General features: G+C 43.6%; 1 protein-coding gene across 3 annotated transcripts in view; it reads right to left on the reverse strand.

The window, feature by feature from the left end:
• PDE5A (phosphodiesterase 5A) overlaps positions 1-22,767 on the reverse strand; it is a 177,736-nt gene that overhangs the window by 126,481 nt on the left and 28,488 nt on the right. For all 3 annotated transcript variants that reach the window (XM_007521960.3, XM_060177152.1, XM_016187617.2), the window contains exons 2-3: positions 20,255-20,843; positions 2,787-2,876 (exon numbers count right to left, since the gene is read on the reverse strand). In XM_007521960.3, the coding sequence (XP_007522022.2) occupies positions 2,787-2,876; positions 20,255-20,843 (679 nt within the window). The remainder of the gene's footprint in view (positions 1-2,786; positions 2,877-20,254; positions 20,844-22,767) is intronic.

Here is a 22,767-nt window from a genome sequence, read left to right on the forward strand (position 1 = left end):
GAGATGCAGTCAAATCTGATTTCAGTGAACAGCAAGTAACTTTTGTTTAAAATTTTATTTATAAAAAGGAAACTGGCATTGTAAGGATCCCGGTTTGAGCCCCTTATAAAAAGGAAACTGACAAAACCATAGGAAAAGAGGGGTCCAACTCCACACAATTCCCACCACCAGAACTCCGTATCCCCTCCCCTCCCCCGATAGATTTCCTGTTCTTTAACCCTCTGGGAGTATGGACCTAGGGTCACTATGGGGTGCAGACCTTTTTTAGTATTAAGTGCATCCCAATATTGCATTGGACATGCTTTTTTATTTGCTGTGTCTTAAGGCAATCTTAAGGAATAACATGAGCAACATTAGTCTGTGAATGGTCTTTTCAATTTTAGTCACTCACAAAAATTAATGATCGAGCTAGTCTCAAATTCATGTTTGGCTGTGACCATTTTTAGTAACCGTGGACATAAACACCCACATAAGAAATCCTGTGGCAACTCAAAGACACTGAAAACTCAACTTATTCTAACCTACCAAGAAGTGACTGGTTTAAGATCCTATAATTCTAACGGTGCTCTGCAGACCTAGAGAATCAACATCAATTTGGTGCCTGTGTTGATAGGAAGACCTATTTCTGAGGGGACCGGCTGGTGGTGCACCCGACTATGCACACACAGTACCATGGGCAAGAAGGACCTGGGTTCATGCTCTTCGTACCCGACTACAGGGAGGAAGCTTCATGAGTGGTGATACTGTGCTGCAGGTATCTCTCTCTCATTCTCTCTGCCTCTTTACCTCGCCTTCCCCTCTTGATTTTCTCTCTACCCAATAAACTAAAAATAAACAACATATTTTTATCTCCTTCTTACACTGCTGAGCTCTGGCCGATGGTAGTGTAAGGGACTGAGTCTGGGACTCTGGTGCCTCAGTTATTTATCTTTTTACATAACCATTACACTATCACTCCAGCCTAAGATAGTTTTCTTAAGTACGTCTGGTCCCACCCTAGAACCACTGGATTCAGTATCTGTACTTGAACAAGGTCCCCCCTGTGATAAGCAAGATAAAGGCTTTAGAAGCACTGATTTATGGAACTAATTAATCCCAGGGAACCTACAGGATAAATAGAATTCAAAACGGAATGGAACTGACTACATTGAGAACTCCCACTCGAGGTTAGTTTTTTAAAATCCGGAAGTATGATGCAGGCATAGAAATGAAATAAATATTCTCACAACAAGAAAAATCCATGGGGTTAGATAATGAGCCTGATGAAGGAGGGAAAGATGTCTGAGTAGCCTGAATACATACCATGGAAGAGGCCCTCTTACATGTCTAGTAACTATGGCAGCTGTTATCATTAGAACATCACATCCTCATCACCTGGGGCCTGTAAAAACCACTGGGGCCTGGGTTCTAAACCCAGAATGTCCACTTGTGGTAAATCCTGGGGCATTACAATGTCTAAATCAATTGCAATGAACAATCAGCTTGGAGAACACTCGACTGAAATCTTTATCTTAACTGATCATTTATTATTATTTATTATTACTAATTTTTTTTTTGGCAGATGGGTGTAGAATGGAGAAAAAAAAAATCCAGTGCCAACAGAATCTAATTTTTCCATTGAGTAGAAATGAAACATAAAATAACATAATTTTCATTTATTTGTAAATTATAATTTCACAATGACATTTACCTTAACTAGCTACACTTTGTGTTTTTCAAAACCTCATTGAAAATGTTTTTATTAACAAGATCAAAAGAGCAAACATAAGTAGAACCTGAACTGGAATTGGCGTATTGCACCAAAGTAAAAGACTCTGATGTGGGTGGGTGGGTGGGTGGTGAGAATACAGATCCAAGAAGGATGACAGAGGATCTAGTGGGGGTTGTATTGTTATATGGAAAACTGAGAAATGTTATGCATGTACAAACTATTGTATTTACTGTCAAATGTAAGGCATTAATTCCCCAATAAAAAATTTAAAAAAATGTTTTTATTATCTTTATTTATTTAGTAGAGACAAGCCAGAAGAAGGGGGAGAGAGAGAGAGAGAGAGACAGGGGCCAGGTGCCAGGTGCCAGGTCAGGTAGCGGAACACCTGGTCGAGTGCACATGTCACAATGCACAAGGTCCTGGGTTTGAGTCCCCAGTCCCCACCTGCAGGGGTAAAGCTTTGTGAGTGGTGAAGCTGTCTGTAAGTGTCTTTCTCTTTCCCTTTCTATCACCCCCCTTCCCTCTTGATTTATGGCTATCTTTAACAATAAATAAATAAGGATAATTAAAAAATAGAGAGGGAGAAAGACAGAGAGACGCCTACACTCATGAAAGTGGAGACCAGGGGCTTGAACCCAGGTCCTTATGCATTGTGACATGTGCACTCAACCAGGTGAGCCACCATCTGGGCCCACTTCATTTTTTTTTTTAATCCAGAAAAATTAAAAAATCAGCTGCTGACCAGTGTAACTGGATTACCATTTAGGAAATGAATTATTAGTCAGTTATTTACAAAATAAAGAGATTACAGCCATAAATCGGTATAAATAAAGTCCTTGAAAGCAGCAGGAAGTCAATGGCTTTTCTCAAATTTATTTCTCAGCTGAAGTCAAGTATTAGGATTCAAAACCATATAACTAAAGTCTATATATTAAATCATCAGGCCAAAAAAAGCAGTTAGGCCTCTTTTCACTATAGTATAGTCCTGTGTGTTAAGTACCATACTTTTTTTTTTCCCCCAAAGAAGAACAATATTTCCAAATGACCTTTCCTAAAATGGAGGAAATGGGCTTACCTCTTCCCGATGGTTCTTAATAGGCATACAAAGGATACTTTGTGTCCTGTAGCCTGTAATTTGGTCCACTTCTGCATTGAACCGAGGATCCTAGTAAGGAAAAAAGAAATTCAATTTAACGACTGACCTGCTCAAAGATTGATTGGATTCTTTCGATTTACAAGATTAGAGAAACCTAACCTTCGACTCCCCTTGTTACTCTGAACAACAATTTCCTCCTTTGAAAAGGCGCCAGATCTTGTCAGTACGTATTATCTTGACAAAGACAAAGCTTAAGTGTCATTGTAGCTAATGTCTGTAAGAAAAAATGACTACAGCCTCAAAAAAGGAAAGTCAAAAATATTAATCAATTTAGACAGCCTCAGAAATTGAGGGTGGAGGACGGAGTATTATCTCTCTCTGCCACAGTATTACAATTCACCTGTTTCTCTCTCAGGATCTGCTTCTTCCGTGCCGTCAAACAGAAAGGCATCTTCACCCTGAAACGCACCCCCCCACACCCATTACACCTACCATACCACCAACGCAACCTTTCCCAGACCGATTTTACTTCCCTTAGAAGGCTGTTTGTATGTGTTCAGTATTTCACACTCAGATCTCAAATGTTTCTAAAATTTAAGTCTTTGTTGTATATATACAAGAACCTCCCTTATTCCCAGTATCTGTCAACACAGAAAATTAAAAACCATTTGTAAATTAAAGGAAGAAATCCACTAACAAAAGGGATCGGAGTGATCAGATACAGTCATTTTCTAGCATAGCAGGGTGTTAGAGCAGATCTCACAGGCACCGGAGAAAAAAATAGCAGGGGTATCAAAAGATAGCCTTCTGTGCATCGAGATTAGAATGGAAACAAACATACCAGAACAGAAATATCTCAATAAAATGCTACTCCCTTCAAAGCAATATAGTCTTGGGAAGTTAGATGTTCAGTCTAATAATAGCATCACTGCTCAAAAAAATCTCTGCTTCTATAATTCCCTTCAGAGAATATGGAAAAGCCACACTGGAAAATCCTCATCTTTGAAGGTCATCGTCCCCCTCCCCCCTCCCTCTCTTTTTAATTAGTTTAATGTCAAGCAAAGCTGAAGCTGTGATTGAAGTAAAAAAAAAAAAAAAAAAAGGACACTCACTTCCATCGACTGGGGTAAGGGTAAGAACTCAGGTCAGTTTTCTCCCTGCCGAGAGGGTCAAACTTGGCATTACAGATAATTTCAAAAGAAAAGTCATGAAATTGTAAAAAAAAAAAAAAAAATCATGATTATCATTGACTATAAATACACACTACTGCATATATTTTTTTTTTTTTGCTTGTTTTTGTTTTTGCTGCAAACATGTACAAAGTTATGGGGACAGAAAACATTGGCTAGATGTTTCTAAGCTCTAACTTAGTCAAGGGGTCCCCGATACCAATTTCCAGCAAAGATGTGAGTAGGCCTCCCCGCACCCACAGCAGACCCGACCCCAGCAGTTGCTACATCGCCAATGGCTTACAGAGGCTATTAGTACAAGGTGACAGTGATGCATAGGGCAGGTATGGGACATAGGTGCAGGGTTTCCAAGCCTTTGCTATGCGACACCTTTCTTTCCTCAGTCTCCACTTTTTCACCACCCTGGAAGTTCTCCAAAGTTTTTCCATTTCAGAGTGGGAGTGAAATCTTAAGACTGGCAGACTAAGCCAGCAGCCTCATCCTCAGGTGCTTCTTTAATGGGTCCACCTGCATATCAGATGTCAGGCTCAAAGAAAAAAAAAAACAAAACAGTAGTATAGTCATGGGCCCTTTGGAATATAACTAAAATAGGCCTACTAACTATCTACAAAATGGAGACCTGCCCCCCAAAATCTTCATCTGCACTATTCCAGCCTTTAGGTTAATGATTAGTCAACGACTTGCTTGGCTTTATATGTTAACTCTTTTTTCAGCCACTAGGTTCCAGATGCTACTGTGATGCCAACCAAACTTTTCTGGGCAGACGACCCCACTGATGTGTCCTGGAGCCCCACTTCCCCAGAGCCCTGCCCCACTAGGGAGAGAGACAGGATGGGAGTATGGGTCGACCTGTCAACGCCCATGTTCAGCGGGGAAGCAATTACAGAAGCCAGACCTTCCACCTTCTGTATCCCACAATGACCCTGGGTCCATACTCTCAGAGGGATAAAGAATAGGAAAGCTATCAGGGGAGGGGATGGGATATGGAGTTCTGGTGGTGGGAATTGTGTGGAGCTGCCACCCCTCTTATCCTATGGTTTTTGTCAGTGTTTCCTTTTTATAAATAAAAATTAAAAGAAAAGTAAAGACCTTGAGAGGTGGTGGGGCGAAGAGGTTTGCACCTGGTTGCAAGGACTTGGACCCAAGTTCAGGCCTCTGGTTCCCACCTGCAGGGGGAAGCTTCATGAGCGTTATAGCAATGCTGCATGTAACTGTCTCTCTCTCTCCTCTCGATTTTTCTCTGTCTCTATGCAGTAAATAAATACTAGAAAAAAAGAAAGGGAGAGGAGGAAAGAAAGACTCTTGATTCCTGTGACTAAGGAAATTTCAAGCCTTTGAGGAGCTGTGAGCCAAGCACTTGTAAATAAGAACCTAATAAGGACAAAAAATATACTTTGCAACTTCCGAGTGACCAACACATTATTACTTATAACTCATATCACAATACTATTTTTCAAAATATCTAAAGAAAACAGATAATCTTAATAATGATGAAAGAAGTGAATTATAAACCTTGGGGCTGGGCAGTGGTGCACCCAGTTGAGGGCAGATGTTACAATGGACAAGGACCAGGACCCAAGCCCACTCACAGTCCCCATGTGCAGGAGTGGGGGTGTGGGGGGAGTGGCGAGATTCACAGCAGCGAATCGGTGCTGCAGATGCCTCTGTGTCTCCATCTGTCTGAAGACGCTACCTGCTGCAGTCTTAGCAACAACGGAATAAAACAGACAGCAGTCCTGGATTTCATGCTTCATTGAAGGAAGGGCCAAAATAATGCACTTTACAGTTTGGCTTCTCTGGGGTTTACAGTCAACAATATTTATACCCTTTCCTCATATTTAGGAGCTACTCTCTTCCCTGATCCAGTTTTCTAGTCCTTTTTTCCAACTAGGACAACCATCTCCCCAGAAAATAACCTGGGCCCACCTGCATTTTAGATGGCAGGCAAAGGCAAAAACTAGTAATGTTATGGGCCCCTTGGAATATATCTAAAATAGGGGGTCGGGTGGTAGCGCAGCGGGTTAAGGGCACGTGGCGCAAAGCCCAAGGACCGGTGTGAGGACCCCGGTTCGAGTCTCCGGCTCCCCACCTGCAGGAGAGTCGCTTCACAGGCGGTGAAGTGGGTCTGCAGGTGTCTATCTTTCTCTCTCCCTCTCTGTCTTCCCCTCCTCTCTCCATTTCTCTCTGTCCTATCCAATAATGAACGACATCAACAACAATAACCACAAGGCTATAACAACAAGGGGCTCAGGCTCAGGCTGCACTACAAATTCACTGCTTCTGGAGGCCATTTTTTTTTTCCTATTTTGTTGTCCTTGCTGTTGTTGTCGCTGGATAGGACAGAGAGAAATGGAGAGAGGAGTGGAAGACAGAGGAGGAAAGATAGATACCTGAAGACCTGTTTCACCACTTGTGAAGCGACCTCCCTGCAGGTGGGGAGCCGGGGGGCTCGAACCAGGATCCTTGCACAGGTCCTTGAGCTTCTCACCATGTGCACTTAACCCACTGCACTACCACCTGGCCCCCTAGGTCACCCTTCTGACCCAGTCAACTCTTGCAACCCCCCCAGTGCTCAGAGTCTCTTACCAAAGTCTCCTTTTTATAGACATGCTTGACTAAGTCTTGGCCACTGGTAAGTAAACTCAATCTCCAATTCCCTCTCCCCTCTCCACTGAGGGTCTGAAAACCCTAGTCCTCCAATCTCTTGGTTGGTCCCCTTTTTTCTCTGTCCCCTCTGCCCACGAGTCACCCTGGTGGCATGAACTCAAGTGTAACTGAAAGGGGCTTGTTGGGAAAACTGAAGACTTTCCTCTCACTTGGGAAACACCAAGGGCTTTAGGCGCAGTGGGAAGAGACACCAGCACTGAAGTGTCCCCGAGTGAGGTGCGGGCCAGGTTACACACATGGCAAAGCCCTGTTCACTGGCTTTCTAACTCCTTCACAACCACTCCCTTAGCTGACCTACCTTCTTTTTTTAAAAATTTTATTTATTCCGTTTTGTTGGCCTTGTTGTTTTATTGTTGTAGTTATTATTATTGTTGTCGTCATTGTTGGCTAGGACAGAGAGAAAGGGAGAGAGGAGGGGGAAGACTGAGAGGGGGAGAGAAAGACAGACACCTGCAGACCTGCTTCACCACCTGTGAAGCGACTCCCCTGCAGGTGGGGAGCCGGGGTCTCGAACCGGGATCCTCACACCGGTCCTTGCGCTTTGTACCACCTGTGCTTAACCCGCTGCACTACCGCGCAACTCCCGCTGACCTACTTTCTGATGTGCCTCCTGCGCCCCCTCCTCCAGTGCACGCCTCTGCTTTCCGGGACTTTTACAGAATTCAGGCAACTTCAGAAGCTTTGCCCTCCTTGCAGTTCTATTTGGGATTATTGCTCCATCCGGGTGCCCCCCCACAGAAAAACGCCTGAGGAAGAGAGCCATCAATATACCATGTGGCAGTGTGTTTCTCCTTGCACTGACTGGTTTAGCAGAAGGCTTAGTTTTATACACTGTTTTCAGTAGGAGAACAAGTCTGGGACCAGTTGGTGTACTATAGGAAACTGATGTCTGAGGCTTGTTTTCTTTTATTATGTCCTGTTCTCCTAGACAGCGAAAGGAATAATCATAGTAATAGTAATGCTCATTTTGTGTGTGTATGTGTGTGTGTGTGTGTGTGTGTGTATTTCCCCTTGGTATTTCCTGCATCTACAGAGATTAGAAGTTTCTCAGTTGCCTTTCTCAATGAGAACTTTTTTTTTTTAGATTTTTTTAAAAGTTATTTATAAAATGGAAGTATTGACAAGACTATAGGGTAAGAGGGGGGTACATTTCCACATAATTCCCACCCCCAGAGCTCCATGTCAAATCCCCTCCCTTGATAGCTTCCCTGTTGTTTATTCCTCTGGGAGTATGGACCCAGGATCCTTATGGGATGCAGAAGGTGGAAGGTCTGGCTTCTGTAATTGCTTCTCCACTGAACATGGGCATTGACAGGTTGCTCCATACTCCCAGAGGGAGTGGGGAGGTGGAGCTCCAAGACACGTTGGTGGGATTCTCTGCCCAGGGAAGTCTGGTTGGCATCATGGTATCATCTGGAACCTGGTGACTTAAAAAGACTTAAGATATAATGCAGAACAAATTGTTGACTAATCATGAACTCAAAGGTTGGAATATTGCAGATGAAGATTTGAGGTTTTTGTTTTGGGAAAAGCTCATAGGTCTATTTTAGGTATATTCCTTTTTTTTTTTTTTTTTGCCTCCAGGGTTATTGCTGGGGCTCAGTGCCTGTACCATGAATCCACTGCTCCTGGAGGCCATTTCCTGCCCCCCCCCCTTTTGGCACAAAAAAAAAAAAAAAAGATGATCTAGGTGCTGAGATATTATTTTGAATTGCCTCCTTCCTTATTTTCCTGAACTGTGTGAGTTGTCCTAGCAACTGAAAACTGGGCTTGAAAGGGAAACTCCTAAATTGGTAGTCAGGTGAATTTAAGTACAGGTAAGCTGGGGGCCCAGTTTGTGGGTAGCATCTGAAGCGAGTAGGCAGTCTGGTGGGAATGACGCCTTAGCTGTGGAGGGGGATCTGAACCAACTCTGGGTAGTTGTTGAAGCGGATCTGGGCAGCCAAGCAAGGTTTCATGTCAACATCTGTGGTAGCCCTTCCCAAAGGGACAGGCCTGAATCTATTCAGGAAAGATGGCTAGTAAAATAAAATAGTTGTTGATCGGTGGTGCACCTGGTTAAGTACACATTTTACCTTGTGCAAGGACCTGCCCGCCCCCACCTGCAGAAGGAAGCTTCATGAGCAATGAAGCAGGTCTTCAGGTTTCTCTCCCCCGCTCTACCTCTCCCTCCTCTTTCAATTTTGCTCTGTCCTATCAAATAAAAATAAAAAATTAAGGAAAAACGGCCACCAGGAGCAGTGGCTTCATCATGCAGGCACTGAGTCCCAGCAATAACCTTGGGGAAAACAAACAAACAAACAATAAATAAGATTTTAAAAGACTACTACTGTGACAAACAGCCAAATCTGACTATGGACTGCTCAACAGAAGTATTATAATAATACTTCCTGGCTTTGATAAAATGTTTCCAATTTGCTTAAGAGACTATTCTTGTTAGAAAACATTTTATAAAATGATTTAAGATTATAATTTAATTACTCGTTTAATCATCCAATAAAATACTTAGGAAATATGACAACTTTGTTTTGTGAACCCTTGCAAATACACCATTTCACCACTCCACTCCCAGCCCAATATTTTCATTCAGATACAGAGGCGGGGGGTAGAGAGAGGGAATCAACGCCTCAACACCAGAGATACTCCCGGTGCTGTGTGGCACTCCCTTGCGGTGCCATGACTTAAACTTGACATGGATTTGTGCAACCAAACAAGGTCTCCTTGTCAACTTTGGTGGCAAGATGCTTGCCTCACTCAGTGAGCTTTCTAGTCTCTGAAAAAAATACAGTGACAAAAAGGTCTTCAGGATACTAAGCACTTCAGAAAAAGAATATGCATATATCACTTGCATGCATTACATATAGATAAAACAGAAATGAGGGGTCGGACAGTAGTGCACGGGGTTAAGTGAACATAGTACGAAGCTCAAGGACCGGTGCAAGAATCCAAGTTTGAGCCCCCAGCTCCCCACCTGCAGGAGGGTCGCTTCACAGGTGGTGAAGCAGGTCTGCAGGTGTCTTTCTCTCCTCGATATCTCTCTGTCCTATCCAACAACAACAACAACAACAACAATGGAAAAAGGTAGCCGCCAGTATCAGCACCCTGCACCAGTAATAACTCTGGAGCCGAAAGAGCGAGAGTGAGAGACAGAGAGGGAGAGGGAGAGAGAATGAGAATGACTAAGCAAATGTGACAAAATACAAATGTCAGAGAGAGGGTGTGTGACGTTTCTTCTACTGGTCTTGCAACTCTTCAGTAATTTTGAAATTGTGTAAAAATTAAGAAAATTGCGCAAGGACAGGCAGAAAGATCCCGGTTCGAGACCCCGGCTCCCCACCTGCAGGAGACTCGCTTCACAAGAGGTGAAGCAAGTCTGCCGGTGTCTGTCTTTCTCTCCCCCTCTCTGTCTTCCCCTCCTTTCTCCATTTCTCTCTGTCCTATCCAACAACAACAATAACTACAACAATTGGGGAGTCGGGCTGTAGCGCAGCGGGTTAAGCACAGGTGGCGCAAAGCAGAAGGACCAGCATAAGGATCCCGGTTCGAACCCCGGCTCCCCACCTGCAGGGGAGTCGCTTCACAGGCGGTGAAGCAGGTCTGCAGGTGTCTTTCTCTCCTCCTCTCTGTCATCCCCTCCTCTCTCCATTTCTCTCTGTCCTATCCAACAACGACAACAACAATAATAACTACAACAATAAAACAACAAGGGCAACAAAAGGGAATAAATAAAATAAATATTAAAAAAAAATAAAAATAAAAAATAACTACAATAAAACAACAAGGGCAGCAAAAGGAAATAAATAAAGATTTAAGAAAATTTTAAAAAAGGAAATGACGTAAATAAACCTGCTAAATTACAGAATTCCTTTTTTTTTTTTTTTAATTTTTACTGTGAGGTTAATGGTTTACAGGGCAGTTGTTGACACATGGATACAATTTCTCATCTGCCAGGACAGGTGAATTCATAGGCCTTCCGTTTGTTTTGCTTTGCTTTCCCACAGAGGAGTGCTTTTTTTAAAGATAATGCCCACTGACACTAAACCAAAACAGATACGGTGGTTCCCAAACTGTGTTCCCTGAGGTACAATGAAATTAGTGGATTTACCCAAATGAAAAGTTGTGCATGTTACTTCTTTTCTAGAACTCCTTTGGGATACCATTTCAGTTACCGCAAAGTCACATGTGAGAGTGTCTATTTCTGTCAAGAAGTACCTGGACAAGTACTTGAAGGAGAAAGTGAGTCCTGCAAGGGGAGTGATGGTAAGATTTGTTTCTTGGGAGAAAAGGTTAAATAGGGAGGGGACAGAGAAGGGCAGCTGCAGGCCACCTGGGCAGCACTGTGGCCCTTCCCTAAGCCTCCTCCATTTTCTCCTGGAAATCACAGCTCAACATCAGTGATGGCCCTGTGGAGAATGGGGCAGAACCTGAGTTGTGCAATCCAGTTTACTTGGGAGGAAGTGACTGAGTGAGTCTGACACTCTGAATCCTCTGATGCAGTAAATCTGAGAGGAAATCAAGGGGAGGCCTAAGGCTTCCACAGGACACAGAACTAGAGATTCCAACTGTAATAGTTAATTTTATGTTCCACTTGACTTGGCTAAGGATGTCCAGAGAGCTGCTGAAACAGTGCTTCTGCCTGTTTGTACTGCTGTCTCCACAGGAGATTACCATTTCAATCCATAGACAGAGTAGTGAATACCAGTGGAGAAGAGTACCTTCACTCCCTTAAGAGGCCAGACCAGTAGGGCACCAAAGTAAAAACCCTGTGGTGAGGGGGAGGGTGGACATGCAGCTTCCTGGGCCGGTGGGGGGTGGGGGTGGGGGGGTGGGATGGGACACAGTCTTTTGGTGGTGGGAATGGTGTTTATGTACACTCCTAGTAAAGTGTAGTCATATAAATCACTAGTTAATTAATATGAGAGGGGGAAAATTAATTGTATGTCTCGAAGTTTTTAAAACACAGACTGAGTCTTTTTAATATATAGGCTGTGTATTTGATATCCGGACTCTCTCAAAAGCCTAGACCAAGTAGATAAGAAGCAACCAGTGGCACAGCTATTTACAAGATACTGGGTACTATACAGCAAATCCTAACAAAAGGACTTTTCAAAGTTAACCCAATTACCAAATAATGTGATGATAACATTAACTATCCATTGTCTTTTTGAACCCTAAGACAGCAGGAACCTCACATCTCCACTATAAAGCCTATATTTCCCCCAGTCCTGGAACATTAGGATAGGGCCCACTTTGCCGCATGCCTCTCCCAATCCATATCAAATAATATTGCAGCAGCCTAATCAACGCAACGATTGCCACCTCAACATGCTTCAGCTCAGACTGTGTCCAGAGACTTCAGGTGTGGAATGACATCCCTTCAGCTTCATTACTAGGGTCAGACCTTTCCTTTCATAGCATTCTCTAATTCCATCCCAGGTGGATCACTTTCTAACAAAGTCTCAAAACCTAGATATACACCAGGTTCTGTGAGAGAGAGCATATGTTCACACGTATCCATAAACAAGTGCAAAATATATACCTGAAAGCAGAAGTACACTAGAGCTTGCAGTGAGTACCCCCCCCCCAAACTTCCTCTCCACTATTCAACCTTTGGGTCCATGACTGCTCAACAATTTGTTTGGCTTTGTATGTTAACTCTCTTTTCAGCCACCAGGTTCCAGATGCCATCAGGATACTGGCCAGGCTTCCCTGGACTGAAGACCCCACCAATGTGTCCTGGAGCTCTGCTTCCCCAGAGACCCACCCTACTAGGGAAAGAGAGAGACAGACTGGGAGTATGGACCAACAAGTCAACGTCCATGTCCAGCAGGGAAGCAATTACAGAAGCCAGACCTTCCACCTTCTGCAACCCTCAATGACCCTGGGTCCATGCTCCCAGAGGGATAGAGAATGGGAAAGCTATCAGGGGAGGGGATTGGATATGGAGATTGGGTGGTGGGAATTGTGTGGAGTTGTACCCCTCCTACCCTAGGTTTTGTTAATTTATCCTTTCTTAAATAAAAAAATAAATTTTAAAAAAGAAAGTGACAAAGAAAAAAGAAACAGACTGGGAATATGGATTGACCTGTCAACGTCCATGTTCAGTAGAGAAACAATTCCAGAAGCCATACCTTCCACCTTCTGCACCCCATAAAGATCTTTGGTCTATATTCCCAGAGGGATAAAAAAATGGGGAAACTTCCAGTGGAGGAGATGTGATATGGAACTCTGATGGTGGGAATTGTCTGAAACTGTACCCCTCTTATAGCACAATCTTGTCAATCATTATTAAATCACTAATAAAAAATTATTTTAAAAGTCAAAAAAAAAAAAAAAAAAGAAGCCAGAGCAGGGGGACAGGTGGTGGAGCACCCAGTGTAGCACACATATCACCATGTGCAAGGATCTGGGTTTGAGCCCCGGCTCCCCACCTGTAGGGAGGATGCTTTAGAAGCAGTGAAGCAGGTCTGTAGGTGTCTATCCTTCTCTCTCCCTCTCCATCTCCCCCTCCTCTCTCAATTTCTCTCTGTCTTATTCAATGAAGGAAAATAAAATAAAAACTAGCTGCCAGGATCAGTGAATTTATAGTTCTGGTACGAAGCCTCAGTGATAACTCTGGTGGCAATAACAAAAAAAAGGGGGGGTAAAAAAGAAGAAAAAGAAGGAGGAGGACAGGAAGAAGAGAAGGAGGAGGACAGGAAGAAGACATGGAGGAGGTAGATGAAGGAAACAAAGAGGAAGAAGAAGTCACAGAGGAAGAAGAAAACAAAGAGGGAGAAGACAGAGGGAGAAGGAGAGGAAGAAGAAGACACAAAGGAAGAAATAGAAGCAAACAAAGAGGAAGAAGACACAGAGGGAGAAGAAGAAGAAAACAAAGAGGGTGAAGAAGAAAACAAAGAGGAAGAAGAAGAGAAAGAAGAAGAAGAAGAACAAGAACAGGGAGAAGAAGAGGAGGAAGAAGAAAACAGACCAGCACAAAAAGATGGAGAAAGGCAACTTCACTATCTCTGCTTGAGCTGCACATCTTCTGCCCTCCCGCCATCCAGCAAAGCATGTGCTTCCAGTGCTGCCAGACTCACACCCAGACCGGACTTGACACCCCAGGCCCCTCAGTTCTCAGGTTCTCAGGCTGAATTACACCAGCATCTTTGCTGGCTTGCCAGTTGGTAGGCAACAGACAGACCACAGAACTTAGTTCTTGGTCCCCATAACAGAGGGAGCTGACCACGACAACAGACCTCTTCTTGTCCTTTTATTATGTCTATGTCCTGTCTGTTGGTTCTCTTCTTCTTCTTCTAGCGTTAGCCCTTCTTCCGTAGCCAGTCAACAGCGTCAGGTTGAAAGCTGTCAGGAGCTGCTTGTTGCTGGCTTTGAAAGTGACTGGGATCCATGTGGATTCAGTCGGCTAGGAAGGATCGTCAGTTTCCCCCAATGAATGGGTACTCACGGGATGCACCACGAGAAGGTCGATCCAATGCATACTCAAATCTAGGCATTAAGTAACATCTAGTTTTTTATATAATGAAACTGCCAAACACATTTATCTGATCACAATGTGTTAACATTGTGTAATTAGTAAGTACACTCCCACTCCCCCATTCCAGAAAGTGCCACGGAGGTTGGGTTGATGCAGATATGTGATTAATCACGAGTGCACAGACATTCACTCATAACTAACGCTTTCATCAACAGTTGAGGTGGTCGGAGAATCACATGTCAAAGTTGTTAACCTTCCCTTATATTGTTAGTATGTGAACGATGTATTTGACTAGCAAACAAAATACATAAATGCGTGGGCTAGGTGGTGGTGCACACATGGTACCATAAACAAGGACCCGGGTTCAAGCCCACCTGCAGAGCAGACACTTGAGGAGTGTTGAAACAGGTCTGCAGATGTCTATCTTTCTGCTCTTAATCTCCCTTTCCCTTCTCAATTTCCCTCTGTCTTATCCAATAAAATAGAAAGAAAAAAAAAATACATGGATTCTCAAGTTTATATTATTCTGTTGCAAAGTTTGACAAAAATGAATCAATTGCTCACCATTTCTTACAACTTGTTTATCGAAGAGACTATCTCTTTAGTCTCTGCTTTGATCTGAATACTACCTTACTTCCTGGCCACCTTTTGCTTTTCCACTGTTCTACTACAACTATGAAATGATTCTGGGGTCAGATAAGGTTAAGAAATGCTGCTTGAAAGGCCCAAAGAAGATAGATCCCCAAAACCTAACTCTGGTTGGGCTCAACAAATGATACTCAATGCCTAAACAACTGAGAGAAAATCTAAGGCAATCAGATAAAGAAAGGACTACAAAAGTTGGATAAGGGTAAGAGACTGACCCACTTAATAATGGCCTGTTTGGTCAATATCACATCATCTGATCACCTGGGACCCTAGAGAGGGAATCCTTGGATTCTCATATGCATATGATGGGCCTTGACCTCTAAAGGGTCCCTCTCTCCACTACCACAGATCGCTTCCATAAGGAACAACATCTTGCGGGCCTTCTCAGGACCTTGGCTCTACCATAAAGCAATGACAGTAGGGAGAGCCCCAGTCTCCAAAGGGAAGCTATCCTGCCCTGCCACTTTTGAAAAAGACTGGTCCTGAAATAAGTGCATCCTGCAATATTCCTCAGATGTGACCATGAACTATAAGCTCAGACCAATAGGGATTTAGAGGTTATACAGTCTCTGACATTAAATATAAATATGCATTTACATATGGGCCCTGGAGTAGGTGGATGGAGGTAAATAGTTAATTTTAGCCACAGTTTTGTTGTTATTGTTGTTGTTTTTGTTTTTCATACAGATGGGAGCTACTCCCTGCCCTAATCCAACTTTCTAGGCCTTTTCTCTACTTTGACACCATTCTCTCAGACAATATTCTCATCTAACCTCAGATTAGCTACTATAGTTGTATGGCCCCAGGAACATGCCTAAGATGGTTCTCCTAGCTTTCTTCTACCTTAAAATCCCTAGTCTCATCTGCTCTGATCCTACATTTTGATTCCTGTTCATGAACCATCTTATCTCAACTTAGGTCATGCCACCTTCCAGACACCAGGCTACAGATGCTACCATAACTCCACCCCGACTTCTCTGGGCAGATGACCTCACCAATACAGTGGACCCTCACATCTCCAGAGCTCTGGTCCACTAGGGAAAGATAGAAACAGGCTGGGGGTATGGATTGACCTGTCAATGCCCATGCTCAGTGGAGAAGCAGCTACAGAAGCCAGAACTCCTACCTTCTGCTCCCCATAAGCAACCTTGATTCAAACTCCCAGCGGGGGAGAAGTGATAGGATGAAGATAAGAGGACTCTGCACTCCAGCTCCATCAGCACCCAGAGAGAGAGAAGTAAAAGGAGAGGGACATATGGAGGTAGTTATGATGTCATGAGTGGCTTAGAAGGGAAGAGAGGAGTGAATTAGGGACAGAAGGGGCAACTATGTATGAATGTGGACAGATAGTTGTAGAGAAAATGGATGGCCCATGTCTACAACTTTAGGGGAACTGTGGTGGATTGCAGTGGGGAAAGTGAAGATTCAGAACTCTAGTGGTGGGAATGGTGTGGATTCAAACCCCTGCTGACATGTAATTCTGTAATATAAAAATATAAATAAAATAAAAAACAATTTAAAAAAAGAATTGCTGCTCTAGTTACCGTTTTTACAATACTTTTTGAAAGAAGTAAAACCCAGAAAACACTAGCATGAATTTTCATATTCTGGCTATTTCCACAAAAGACAGTGAGGCAATATTTCCAGTATTCAAAGACACGTGGGACTGAGTAATGAATTATCCATCCATTAGCTAACTAACTTCCGCCATTAATACTAACATAAATGACAGGATACAGATCAATCCTACGACTTTAATTTTCTCCTAAGTCTAGGGTTATATCACTGGGGCTTGGTGCGTGCACTATGAATCCACTGCTCCTGGAGGTCATTTTTTTCCATTTTGTTGCCATTGTTGTTATTGTTACTGTTACTGGATAGGTCAGACAGAAATTGTGAGAGGAGAGAAAGACAGAGACGGAGAGAGAAAGAGAGACTCCTGCAAACCTGCTTCACTGCTTGTGAAATGACACCCCCCCCCCCGCAGGTGAGATTGAATTCGGGGGATTGAACCCGAATCCTTACTCTGGCCCCACTGTGCTACCGCCTGGCCCCCAATCCTACAACTTCTAATGAAATCTCTAGCATCTGAGTCAACTTCTTCACAGTCACTAATAGCAAAGAGCAAGGGTGCCAAGAGCAAAGCAGGAACAAGAACAGTCTACACTTCAAGTAGCTTCTTCTCCCTGGGAACAGTGCCAATCAAGGACACTGGGCTTCTTCTAGACAACAGTGCAAGAAAAAAAAAAAAAAAAACATCACTAAACACCAAACAAAAACTGCATTGTCAAATCTCGGGTGATGGTGAGCAGATTAACCAAAAACGCTTATGAGTGGAAGAAATTCTCAGGCAGAGTTGAAGAAACAGGACCCAGGACCCTGCAGATATAGATACATGAAGGCTTTCCCAGCAAAGCTGAAGAGTATTTATTGTGGTCCTCCAAATATTCGAGACTATAGCGCCATTGAGAAGCAGAAAACCAGCTGTCACCCAAGACAGGAAGGGAATTCTTCTGCCAACTTGGCAGCAACCCTTCAGCTGTCCTGAGTTTGCTATGGAGTGACGTCACTACAGAGTTCTCTACTTGTGGGGAGGACTCAGAAGACTCCGTGAAGAAAAAAAAAAAAAAAAATCAACGAGAAAGACAATGAGGTCAAGCTTGCAGACCTTACAGAAGGGATCGTTTTACATTTATCCCCAGAATTCCTTCGAACACAAAATAACTAGACAGCCTAAAGCTATTCATTCTGTCCTCTTTTCCCTTCAGGAGCAAAACTCTACTAAGATTTTATCAATCAGTTGGGTTCAAGTCTAGGTTTGGCTCGTGGTCCAAGTCAAAGAGAAATTAGACCAATTCTGCCTAGATTACTCCTTTTTTTTTTTTTTTTTTTGGCAATCACTAAGTGCAAGACAGGACATGACCATTAAGCAAATGCCCAAAAGGTGAAGCTGTATGTTGAAAGAGGCACAAAATGTTGTCCTGCTCTCAGAGGTGAATCAAATGGTGGGCATGTGTTTGAGAGGGGTTCCTTTAGTTTGATTTTACTGTTCTTTCTAGTTGATTCACAGATGACTGGTGTGAAGGGGAGAATCAAAGTTGAACAGATGCCTTGGTTAAAGGGGCTTCTGGAAAATACCTTGGCTACCGCCAACTATTACATCTTTCCTTAAATCTCTGCTCTCTGATCCTCACCGGTTCCCATGATCTATTTATTCACCTAACTTCAAAACTGGACTCATCTTGGTTTTCAACATCATGCCCAATGTTCAGGTCCATACTTCCTCATTCTATTATTCTTCTAGGAGGCCTAGCGGTGGCGCACCCGGTTAGGCACACATAGTACGAATCCCAAGGATCCAAGTTCGAGGCCCTGCTCCCCACCTGCAGTGGGAAATGCTTCATAAGTGGGGAAGCAGGTCTGCAGGTGTCTATCATTCTCTCTCCCTGGCTTTTCCCTCTCCTCCCCTCTCAGTTTCCCTCAATTTTATTCAATAAAATGGGAAAAATAAAAATGGCCTCCAGGAGCAGTGGACTGGTAGTGCAGGCACCGAGCCCCAGCTATAACCCTGGAGGCAAAAAAACAAAAATAAAAATCAATAAAAACAAAAACCCTTCCATTGACTCAGTATTCTCCCCTTTAGTTCCCGTTATGACAAGGTAGAATCATCTAAATTGTGTCAGCGTCTCTTTTCTGTTGTCTTATTTCTCAAGGCTCTGGATCACATACCTTCAAGACCCCGGCCTTCTCCTGACCTTAGTCCTCAAGCTCCTTCCTTCATGTTTTCTCAGACTAGAGCCTACACATTTTGAGGCTAGGGCCACAGGCAGGCTTCCTGGCTTTTTCTTGAACATTTTTCTACACTGATTTCACCATGTACACAACTCCATTTATTCAGCTCCTACAACTCCTCAGGGTCCTTATTAAACACAGTTTTTATCCAAAACAGACTTCTCTCTAATTTCCTACCAGTTCACCTTTAAAAAGAGAGGCTGCACAGCACAGAAGCTTCCTGTTGTAATGCCATTCTCTCTCTCTCTCTCTCTCTCTCTCTGTTTCTCTCTCTCTCTTTCATTCTCTCTCTTGGTGAACCCGGCATATAGTCCTACAGAAAACAAACAAAGTCCTACAGAAGTCCTACAGAAAACAAACAAACAACAAAAAAATAAAATAAAATAAAGAACTTGAATCATGGCAGGAGGCAGGATCTGAGAAATTATCAACTAGTTGGGAAGATAGAGGTCTCTTCTGCATATTATTTAATAAACTGTCAAAGAATGGGAAGGAAGTTGGACTCTGGTGGTAATGGCACTTTACATAAATGGATACAAAGAACCAAGTGGATTAATCTTAATAAGATTATTGATCAGTATGGGTTGTTGGCCATTTCGGGGTCTAACTGTTGAAGGATCTCAGTAGAATCATCAGAAGCCCATGCAGCTATAACTCAGACGGGAATGTAGAGGTATAAATTTAGATATAGATACAGTGAGCAGATAAAAAAAGATCAGAAAATGCAACGAGAAGATGAACTATGTGAAATTATCATTAAGAAAAAAATTGGACAGTGGTATAACCAGTTTTTTCTTTTCTCTCCCTCTCCATATCCTTTTTCCCCTCAATTTCTGTCTGCCCTATCAGGTAAAAGAAAAAGGAAGGAAGGAAGGGAGGGAGGGAGAGAGGGACGAAGGGAGAGAGGGACAGAGGGAGGAAGGAAGGAAGGAAGGAAGGAAGGAAGGAAGGAAGGAAGGAAGGAAGGAAAAATAGCCACAAGGAGAGGTTGGCTTTATTGTGTAGACACTGAACCCTAGCAATAACTCTGGTGACAATAAAAAAAAAAAAAAACCTTAAGAAAAAAAATAAAACAAACAAGCAAACGACAACAACAACAACAAACGCAAGAACTCTCTTCAGTCCAAATTGTGAACCAATACATTGTTAAACAGTCACTTAAAGGGGGGCCAGGAGGTGGCGGTGCACCTGGTTAAGTGCACGCAATACAGTGAGCAAGGACCCACGTCAAGCCCCCGGTCCACACACCTGTAAGGGGAAAGCTTCACAAGTGGTGAAGCAGGAATGCAGGTGTCTATCTCTCTCCCCCCCTTCCTCTTTCAATTTCTCTGTCTCTATCCAATAATAAATAAAGAAGAAAACCTGTCACTTAAACAATACACAAGTTTAGAGTTGGGGTTATACACTTCAGTGGAAGGGCAAGTCCATTGGGAGGTTATGTCTACCAGGTGCCTCAGGCCCAGTAGAGGGGGCCTTCAACTGTGGTGGAAGTGTTGTGCAGACACCAGGCACAGAAAGATGAGAAACTGTACCCGTGTGACAAGAACTGTCTTGTACATCATGTCTTCCCTAATAGAATACCCATAACTCCTCAGCTGTCTTATTCTCAGTTTCAGACATTGATACCATTCACAGTAACTGTCCAGGGTCCCACCGGCCAGTGCCCTCTTTACCTCATAGGCGTCTTTGATGTTCAAGGGCTCGCCAAGTGCCGCCACATGGCCCACAATGCCTTTGTTCCACTCTAAGCGGATGCAGTTGTTGGAGGCTTCTTCCAGTGTGGTACCTTCTGCGACATCGAACAGGCGGCTGATGAGAAACTTGTCATTGGAGCTGTCCTCACAGACGAGGAACAGGGAATAGCGGTCAGCAGAGATGAGTCCGTGGATATGCAAGAAAATCTTGTGACATAAGGCCGTGACATCCAAATGACTCGAAATATCCTTCACCAATTCCAAGAGTCTTGAGCACTGGTCCCCGTCATCATCATCAAACCTTGGGGGGGTGAGCGGCATCTGTACCTTCTTTTCTGAGTCAGACAGGAAGCTCACAGTTCCCTCTGAATCCTTGACAACAATGGGTCTGAGCGGCCGGTCGAATTCTGAGGCGGAGATTTTCCTGGTTGGTGTTCCAGGGACACTGCTGTCTGGCCGGGGGCTCGGCTGCGAGGGGCAAGAGCAGGATTCCGTGTGGCCTCTGATGCCTTCTCTGCACACAGGGATGGGGTGAACTCTCTCAGCAAACCAGGCATTGACCATTTCTCTGCAGAACAGAATAGGCAGGCACAGCAGTTACTGAAAGTATCTAACAGTGCTCTCACGGTCACTGGATCAGATCATCAGTCCCTTCGTCATAGAAAAATAAACACAACATTTGGGAGCTACTCTCTTCCCTGATCCAGCTTTCTAGTCCTTTTTCCAACGATGACACCATCTCCGCAGACAATAACTTGGGTCCACCTGCTTGTTAGCTGTCAGTCTCAGGCAAAAACTAATAAAGCCATGGGCCAACCCCTTGGAATATACCTAAAATAGACCTACTAGCTTTTTCAAAAATGAAGACCCTCCCCCAAATCTTCATCTGTAATATTCTTGCCTTTAGGTTCATGATCAGTCAACAACTTGTTTTACTTTATATCTTAACTCTTTTTCAGCCACCAGGTTCCAGATGCTAAGATGATGACAGCCTGCCTTCCCTGGGCAGATGACCCCACCAATATGTCCCAGACACCCACCTCCCCAGAGCCCTGCCCCACTAGGGAAAGAGAAAGACAGAGTGGGAGTATGCATCAACCTGTCAATGCCCATGTTCAGCTGGGATGCATTGGATCGACCTTCTCGTGGTGCCTCCCGTGAGTACCCATTCATTGGGGAAACTGACGATCCTTCCTAGCTGACTGAATCCACATGGATCCCAGTCACTTTCAAAGCCAGCAACAAGCAGCTCCTGACAGCTTTCAACCTGACGCTGTTGACTGGCTACAGAAGAAGGGCAAACGCTAGAAGAAGAAAGCGGGCAAGCAATTACAGAAACCAGACCTTCCACCTTCAGCACCTCATAATGTCCCTTGGTCCATACTCCCAGAAGGTTAAAGAATAGGAAAAATTTCAAGGGAAGAGATGGGATACAGAGTTCTGATGGGAATTATGTGGAGTTGTACCCCTCTTATCCTATGGTCTTGTCAATATTTCTATTTTATAAATTTTAAAATGTTAAAAAATAAACAAACATGGGACAATTTATGGAAGCCATTGTTAAATCACCACAGAGCACAACTGCTTCAATGGACATTTTCAATTCTGACCCTGGTTGACATGAATCTCTTGATACTATGACACGGCAAGCATCAAGTCTTCATTTCTGGGTTAAACTAAAATGTCCAAACTCTGACGATAGCCTTAGGAAAACATAGATATGAATGTGGGCCTGTTACTTAGAACTCACATCTTTCCCCCTTCTGTATCTTTTTATTTACTAAATCATGGAGACTGTTCATATCAATAATGTGTGTGTGTGTGTGTGTGTGTGTGTGTGTGTGTGTGTGTGCATAAGCACATATGCATTAATGTGCATGAGAGAGGGAGAAACACATAAAAATACTGTTTCAGGGGCCAGGCAGTAAACCACCTGATTAAGGTCACACATTACACCATGGGCAAGGAACCCAGTTTAAACAACCAATCCTCACCTGGGAAATATTTCAGAATGGTAAGGCAGGGCTACAAATGTCTCTCTTCCTCTCTCCCTCTCTATTTCCTCCTTCCCGCTCAATTTCTCTCTGCCCTATTCAATGAGAGAGAAAGAGTGTGTGTTGTGTGTGTGCGTGGGGGGGGGGGTATGGCCCATGGGCTATATCTTGAGCTGGCAAACAGCTCACTTAAATAGTACACTGCTTTGCCATGTGTTCAGCCCAGGTCCAAACCTGGAATCCACTGCAATGAAAGAAGCTTAAGATCTGTGTTCTCTCTCTCACTTTCTCTTCCTTGCTGCCCCAATAGGGAAAGACAGACTGGGAATATGTATTGAACCTGCCAATACCCATGTTCAACGGAGAAGCAATTACAGAAGCCAGACCTTCCACCTTCTGCACCCCATAATGATCCTGGGTCCATATTCCTGGAGGGATAAACAATAGGGAAGCTTCCAAGGGAGGGAATGGGATACAGAACTCTAGTGGTGGGAACTG

Source organism: Erinaceus europaeus, chromosome 2, assembly GCF_950295315.1.
Source record: "Erinaceus europaeus chromosome 2, mEriEur2.1, whole genome shotgun sequence".
NCBI lineage: Eukaryota > Metazoa > Chordata > Mammalia > Eulipotyphla > Erinaceidae > Erinaceus > Erinaceus europaeus.